The 8,571-nt window shown below is 35.2% G+C and overlaps 1 protein-coding gene across 1 annotated transcript; it reads right to left on the bottom strand.

The window, feature by feature from the left end:
* Positions 1 to 2,147: 2,147 nt before the first annotated feature.
* LOC104766028 (uncharacterized) lies at positions 2,148 to 2,622 on the bottom strand. The gene has a single exon (XM_019241153.2). The coding sequence runs from the start codon at positions 2,554 to 2,556 to the stop codon at positions 2,329 to 2,331; it is 228 nt and encodes a 75-aa protein (XP_019096698.1). The 5' UTR covers positions 2,557 to 2,622; the 3' UTR covers positions 2,148 to 2,328.
* Between the last annotated feature and the right edge of the window lie 5,949 nt (positions 2,623 to 8,571).

Raw genomic sequence — 8,571 nt, 5'->3', positions numbered from 1 at the left:
GTATTAAAGATTTGATTATATTATCTACCAACATTTGGTAAGTTGCTAAAATATAGTGAACAAAATATTTCGTAAACGTGTATACCAAATTCGAAGATTTGGTATATTTTTTAAGTGATTTCGATCAGTTATTATTTATTGGGAATAAACTAAAATAAGTTAACATCTTAAGATTATGGCAACTGTTCGATATTGTGGTGTTAATTTCCGAGAATTTCCCTTACATAATCTAAGCTAATTTTGGAGAGTTGATTTATTTAGATTGGTTATGGTTATGGAACTTATGGTAGGTATTAATATCACCCGATTTTGATGTGATATGTATATGTTAGGTATTAATTGCATCCAATTTGGAAGGGTTATATCATTTTATTTTGGTTCAGGTAATGCCATTAATTTCAATCTGTTTGGGTCCTATCAATATCAATCTGTTTGGCTCCTTATTTATACTTATCCCTATTCAGTTTTCAGTGGCATTTTATTGTAATAATCTCTTAATTTATGTCTACTTATTAAAAATGCTTCTCTTTTAATAGTATAGATACAACACTAGTTGTTAAGTTATAGTATTCAGTTGGAGGATACTTTCTTTATAAAACTGGAGTTTTGATAAAAATGGAGTTTTGTTTTCTTTATAAAACTAAAATATAATTTTATTACTACATTTATAGAACGGAGAGAGTTGTTAACAACCAGTATGTTACAAGTCTAAGATATTAATCTATCAGGTTTGTAGTTTCATGACTTCTCAACATCTATTGAAATCAGATAATTCCATTAGTAATGAACAAAAGGAACACAATCACACTACCTCTATGAACCCCCCCACTCGAAAACATTTGAAAAACTATTTGAAAATCGATTGAATCCAAAAATCAATCCAGCCAAATTGAATTTGGAGTATTTAGACACCATTTTTACCCATTTTGTCCTAAAACAGGCTAAAACCGAGAAAACATTGATTCAAAGCAGTAAAAAGCTCTGTTACTATTTCTAGGGTCAGAATGTGTGACAGTCCAATGCATTTGACTAATTGTAAGAGTTCGAGATGAATTTGGAGTGTTTAGACAACATTTAAACCCGTTTTATCCCAAAAGAGGCTTAAACCGAGAAAACAGGCTAAAACCGAGAGAAAAAATTGATTTGAAGCAGTAAACAGCTGTGTTACTATTTCCAGGGTCAAAATATGTAACAATCCAATGCATTTGACTAATTACAAGAGTCCGGGTTGAATTTGGACTGTTTAGCCACCACTTATACCCATTTTGTCCCGAAACAGGCTAAAACCGAGAAAACGTTGATTTTAAGCAGTAAACAGAGTTGTAACTGTTTCTAGAGTCAGAATGTGTGACATTCCAATGCATTTGACTAATTGTAAGAGTTCGGGATGAATTTGGAGTGTTTAGACAACACTTAAACCCGTTTATCCCAAAACAGGCTTAAACAAAAAAAAACATGCTAAAACCGAGAGAAAATATTGATTCGAAGTAGTAAACAACTTTGTTACTCTTTCTAGGGTCAAAATATGTAACAATCCAATGGATTTGACTAATTACAAGAGTTCGGGTTGAATTTGGAGTGTTTAGCCACCACTTATACCCATTTTGTCCCGAAACAGGCTAAAACCGAGAAAACGTTGATTCTAAGCAGTAAACAGAGTTGAAATTGTTTCTAGGGTCAGAATATGTGACATTCCAATGCATTTGACTAATTGTAAGAGTTCGGTATGAATTTGGAGTGTTTAGACAACACTTAAAATCATAATTTAAAAAAAATAATGCTGGCCAAGCATCAAAACTAACATGTCTTGGGGAAGAGTTGAATCATCAGTGCTTGAATACAAAAACAGCGAACCACCACTTTCGATGCTAACGAACTTCAGGGATGCTAAATCTGTGTACTCATTTGTAACTGCAAATAAATCTACGCATACACCTGACTGGACAGCAATGGTGGCCTATAAAAGAGCCATTAGATCTACGCTCATAGTATATATCCATCCTGGAGACCGAAAATTTTGAAATAAGAGTCTTACTAGGTCTTTGTAGAATGGTGTTTGCTCAGGAAGCAAAGCACGATCAGCATCTACCCTTTTACTTGCATATTGTTCACCATATCTACTTGTATCCAGTTGCCCACGTCCATAATTTTTGGTTCAAGATTGTCCATTAAAAAATCTTTCTCATTAAATGGAAAGTTTTTGGATATACGTAATAAATTTGTACCCAAAAAGAAGAGAAAATTAAGTAACCTAAATGGCTTCAACAACAAAAATGATCATATTCTCAAAACAACAAAAAACTTCAATAAGCTTTCTTCATCAATGTCTTAATCTTGTTTCCTCGAGCTAAGTTGACGAGCATAACCCGCAACACGCTTAGCCCACTTGACGATCTCTACCTTGAGCTTTTTGGAATCCATACGATTCAACGACAATGGTTTCTTCTTCTCTTCCGTTGATGACTCCATGAACGAGAACGACAAACATCGATAATAATGACTCGACTTGTGGCTTCCATTGTTCTTACCCTCTAAAGCCTGTTTCTTCACAGACATGTCAAATGATCTCCCGAGTGAAAATGAAGATTTATAATTTATTGCATATTTGTGTTGTGAAGGGACTTTTTTAATAGAGACAGGCGCAGACAAAAGGAAAGAGAGTCTTACAAGTTATTAGACATATCACATATAATAGATGGTGTAAGGTAAAAGACGTGTAATCGAAGCATGTTGATTTTGTTGACGTTTGACTTTGTCAACGCATATTCTTGTTGGCTCTATATTTCATTCTCTTATCCAATTAAAAATTTGTAATTTGGACTTTTCTTTGTTCTGTTTCTTTTGAACAGAGTTTGGTTTGCTCTATCTTAATTTGTAGCAGGCAATGATCCTCACCGTCTGAGTGTCAATAAACCAATCATAACCATAACCAGAGACTAGTGTCTTGTAATCATATTTTTTGCCTTTGCAAATGTTTAAAATTATAAAATCAGACATAAGAAAAATTAAATTGGAAAAACAATCACAACATCAAACATCTATATTAACATTTTTGCAGTAGTTTTGGCTAAGAAGGCTTGGAGTTGGGATATATTTACATCTCATGTCATTGTAATTAAAACATTTTAAAAAAAAATTGAAATAAGCAATAATCAGTATGGAAATAAATATTTTCCTAAAATATCTGAACAAAATTAATTTCTGTTTTCCTTTTTTAATCACAAGTTTTAAATCTATATATTATTGGATATGGAATTTTAAAATAGTAAGATAGATTACTAAATTGATAAGCAAATGAAATTTCTTGATAATAAAGGTATATAGTTAATTATGGCACTTACACTCATATATGTTAGCATATTCCAAAATAATTTTCTAAATCCTATAAAACATATTGGAAATGATTATTTCTGTAAGATATTTCCAATTTTCTAACCAAGATTTTTGGAAATCACTCATAGAAAAATCCCTACCATTTTCTTAAACTACTATAAATATTTCTCATAAACAAACCAATTCTTCTACGATAACGTTAAACGCCAACGAAAAAGTGATTTATGTGCTACTTATTATGTCTTTTTTACTTTTTCTGTTTTCATATTTTGTCCTCTCTAATATCGTTTTTTTTTCTTTTCCATATTAGGGTGTTAGGACTTAGGATCCATGATTCTGTCAATATGTTTTATGGATTATCAAATTCGTGAGTAAAGTTATTGATTTACATTACACTTTGATATAACATCCTCATTTATTGTACTTTTATGTTTTTCTAATCATTATTCCACATACTTCATAGGCTTTTCTAAAGATTAATAGTTAAAGAACAAAAATTGTCTTATGGTACAATACGGTAAATCCTAGAATGCAAACCTTTGATGATCCTTTCATGATTTACATGTTGACAATTTCAAAAGATACTCAATTCTACATTAATAATAAATTATTATGGACGGGGTCAAATGGCGAGCCAATACGGGTAATCATCATTTCATTTGTTTGGTTTATTAATATAAGAACTAGGAGATATCCCGTGCTTAAAGCACGGGTCAACATTTAAAAAAAACAATTATAATATAATAATAAAAGTTATTGTTATATTATTTTTTAAAAATATTTTGTTTGGGATAGTATTTATTTTTAATTATTCTGTAAATCTATTAGTCTATTTGAATACTAATTATTTTAGAATATTATAGTATTTTATTTTTGACATATTATTACAGTTTTATATTGTTTGTTTGTTGTATTTGCATCATTATTTTGTGAAATATAAAATAGTAATTTTAATATTATAATTGTGAGCAAATAAAAATTATTAATTTATCATCTATTTAAATTTATTTTTACCAATCGGCCAATGTGGAAATTAAAACTCACCTTTTTTATAGATTGGGTAATATATCTTCATTTTTAAAAATTTCAAATCACAACATATGCAGAAAAAATTCTGCATTTTAATAATCAGAAGTATTATATGAAATTTTCAAACAATTTGTAAATAAAATAAAATAAAGATGATAGGAGAATCATAATTTGAAATCTTAACAAAATCTTCGAATTTAGTTATTAAAAATAATTATATTGTATACTTGGATATAAAATCTTAGTTTTTAAAATTCTAATTGGTTTATATATACTCCCTCCGTTTCAAAATATAAGATGTTTTATAGAAGTTTTTTGTTTCACAATATAGGATGTTTTCAAGTTTCTATGCAACTTTTAGATTAGTTTAATATTTTCTATTATGCAGTATTGTTTCTAATTGGTTGAACTTGTTAAAAGTAAAAACTTCTTAATCTGCGTGCTTTGGTTAAAACATTCTATATTTTGAAACGGAGGGAGTATAATTTTAAATTTTTTACTAATTTCGTCCATAATTTATTAGAGAGAGAAAATATTTTTATTTTTATTTTTTAAGATTTTTTAATATTTCATCTATGGGTGTTTTTTATTTTTAAATTAATTATATTTATTTAAATTAATTAATTAAGCTTAATTAATTTTTTTAATGGCATATGAATGTAATTTTTACACATTTGAAGGTTACTTTCATATTTGTATTTCTCAATTAATATAGTAGGATATTACATATATAATTAAATTGATTAAATTACGATCATGTAAAAAAAAACTATCTCGCGGATGGGGTCAAATGGTGAAATTTAGGGATGGGTGTGTGTCGATCGACACCAGCTTTTCTGGTTCGACCAGATTGTTTTAATTCGCGGTTTGGGTTCGTTTGGATTAATTGGTTTGTCTAAACCGAGTATATAAGGGGAGAGGTGACCTAGGTCGAGGGTTTTGGATGTTTTGTCGCCGTTTGCAAAAGAAAAGAGAGAAAAGTGAGAGTTTGTGTCCTTGAGAGATTTTTGGCTTGTTCTTGGTGGTTTTGGGTGAGATCTGTTACTGTGGGAAGGAGTGTGGTTGCTGGGAACGAAGGAGAAGCTTCTTAAGGTGTTGTTCCACCGTTTCTCAATCAAATCTTCCTGCAAAAGAGGTGAGTGCATGACCATGGCTTATCTAAGTCTGAGAGTCCTTTGTTTGCTTGATTTGTTGTGTTTTGTGGTGTTGTTCTTGTTTGTGGTGGTTGTGTTTTGGTTCTTATAGGTTCCTAAATCTTTTGGGTGAGTTTGGGGCGGATTGGAGATGATTGGAAACAGAGATTTGATGATCGGCTTCAAGCAGAACGTGTCTGCGGGGTCGGTGTCGATCGACACCAAGTGGGTGTTGGTCGACACCATGTTGTGGCCAGTGTCGATCGACACCAAATTGTGTGTTGCAGTTTTTCCTGGTTTGTTGTGTTGTTTGTTGTTTGTTAAACATTGGAATCTTAGTTGCTTGTGTGTATAGCCCAGTAGATGGGAGGATTGCCTCACTAAGTATTTGTGATAATACTTAAGCATCTCAATTGTTGTTTGTGGTGTGCAGGTATGTGATGTGGAATCATGGCGATGAGGAGGAGGATGATCTAGGGTCTCGTTTGTGTGATGTTGGTTATGTTATCGGAACCTTGTGTAGAGATATGCTAGGTTGACGGATAGAATGGTTAGGGAGGTTATTGTGTTGATGATGTATCAGGTTTTTGTATTATTGGTATGTTTCCGCCGTGCTTTATGGTATTTGCTGGTTTAATGAGGTATTGTGGTTTGGTTAGTTTAGTTAAGTAGTATGGGATGCTTAGTTATATATTATTATTATTTAAAAAAAAATCGGATCGGGTTGTTTCATTTTTGTATCAGAGCCCTTACGGTTCTAGGGCGGGTTAATGGATGGTTTAGAGTGGCTTAAGGAAATTTAATTGGTGGAATTATTTTCCTGTTGTTTGATGAATGATGTTGTGTGATGGAATTGATTAGGAATAATTAGTCAATTTGTTTGTGGTATGGAGTCCTAGTATCATCCTCTTCGAGCCTTCAATGAGATTCCACGATAAGTTGTTTTATGTGTTGATAGTTGTGTAGTGTTTTTAGCTTCTGTATTTGAGGTGCAGTTGGCTATTGACAAGTTGTTAGAAAGTGGTGGATCACGCCGGTATCGGGAAATACCGTTGGCAGTGATTTGTGGGAGTGGATGTTTTGCAAATGGAGTTTGTTTGGATTTTTGACTCGTGTGTCTTGTGGAAAGGAAATAGCTTGGAAATTCTGGAAATGGAAAGTTTACTTAAATAGGAAGTTCCAAAAAAAGAAAGTTTTCCATAAATAGGAAGTTTTATGAATAGTTACGACTTGTCTATTTTTGGGAAAGGGGATGTGAATGCCGGAGTGGCGGGAATGTTGAGGGAATGACCTGAATAGTGGTCATAGTTGAGATGATCCTTTCTCAAGGATTTTTTTTATTGGTGAGGTCACGGTGCTAAGAGAAGTAGCTCGGGTTTCTATAATTGGAATTTTCGATAAATAGAAAGTTTCCATAAAAAGGAGGTTTCCATAATTAGAAAGTTTCTAAAAATAGAAAGGTTTTTTGTAGAAAGTGTGATGATCCTACGGGATGTGTACCTAGGTGGTGGTTTCAGTGATGCCGGATACAATGTCGGTGGTCCCGGTGATGTTTGTTGCCTTTGTGGCGGTTCTTTTGGACATTTTCGTGGCCTAGTGGCGGTCCTACGGGACGTTGGTGTGGCCTTTGTGACGTGTTTAGGGTCTTTGTGACGTCTCGGTAGCCTTTGTGGCGAGTGTTGGCCGTAGGACATTGCGATGCTCTTGCGGAAGTGTTGAGGTAGATCTAGTCGACATATACTCGATGGCATCAGACTTGTCTGCTCAAGGTCGTGTGGGCCCAACTCATGTGATACCGATAGCTCGATGGACTTTGTGGCCAGAGAGTGGGAGTGGTATGTTTGCTTTGGATGACGATCCGAGTGTGCGCTTTAGGGTGACGACCCAAGAGCGGGATTTTGAGACTCCCTGGATACCGTAGCTATGAGCCGTGGCTCGGCAGTGAGCCGGTATGTCTTGAGGGTTGCAACCTGAGAGCGGGGGGAGTGTATGTGAGTGAATTCCTCGATGCCGTAGCTTAAGGTGGTTAGCCTGATAGCAAGCCGTCATGATTCGTTGATTGCGACCACGGACGGGGGGAGCACTGAGTTGTGAGCAAATAACGTCTTGGATGTGAGTATATTGTCTAGAGGGAGACGTCGGGGTTCAGTCGGAGGTGTGCGGGCTGTTGCGACAGTTGCACAGGAAACCTTGGCTGACGGTGTTCAGTCCGGTCAGAGGACGTGCGGGCCATGTTGACGGTGGCACAGATGTCCTTGGCGGATGGACGGTGCTGCAGGATTCGAGGATGAATCCTTGTTGGTGGGGGAGAATTGTAACATCCGCGAACCAAAAAGTAGAATTTAGGGATGGGTGTCGATCGACACCAAGGATGTGTCGGTCGACACCAAGGTGTCACCACCTTTTCTGGTTCGACCAGATTGTTTTCATTCGCGGTTTTGGTTTGGTTTGGATTAATTGGTTTGTCTAAACCGAGTATATAAGGGGAGAGGTGACCCAGGTCGAGGGTTTTGGATGTTTTGTCGCCGTTTTCAAAAGAAAAGAGAGAAAAGTGAGAGTTTGTGTCCTTGAGAGATTTTTGGCTTGTTCTTGGTGGTTTTGGGTGAGATCTGTTACTGTGGGCAGGAGTGTGGTTACTAGGAACGAAGGAGAAGCTTCTTAAGGTGTTGTTCCACCGTTTCTCAATCAAATCTTCCTGCAAAAGAGGTGAGTGCATGACCGTGACTTATCTAAGTCTGAGAGTCCTTTGTTTGCTTGATTTGTTATGTTTTGTGGTGTTGTTCTTGTTTGTGGTGGTTGTGTTATGGTTCTTATAGGTTCCTAAAGCTTTTGGGTGAGTTTGGGGCGGATTAGAGATGATTGGAAACAGAGATTTGATGATCGGCTTCGAGCACAACGTGTCTGCGGGGTCGGTGTCGATCGACACCAAGTGGGTGTTGGTCGACACCATGTTGTGGCCAGTGTCGATCGACACCTCTCTGGTGTCGGTCGACACCAACTTGTGTGTTGCGATTTTCATGGTTTGTTGTGTTGTTTGTTGTTTGTTAAACATTGGAATCTCAGTTGCTTGTGTGTA

The sequence above is a fragment of the Camelina sativa genome, chromosome 19, assembly GCF_030686135.1.
Source record: "Camelina sativa cultivar CO46 ecotype springtype chromosome 19, ASM3068613v1".
Classification (NCBI taxonomy): Eukaryota; Viridiplantae; Streptophyta; class Magnoliopsida; order Brassicales; family Brassicaceae; genus Camelina; species Camelina sativa.
This window is presented reverse-complemented; position numbering and strand designations above follow the sequence as displayed.

Bases quoted from the DNA above. Each gene is read 5' to 3' on its own strand.
- LOC104766028 (XM_019241153.2), bottom strand. From the start codon at position 2,556: ATGTCTGTGAAGAAACAGGCTTTAGAGGGTAAGAACAATGGAAGCCAC.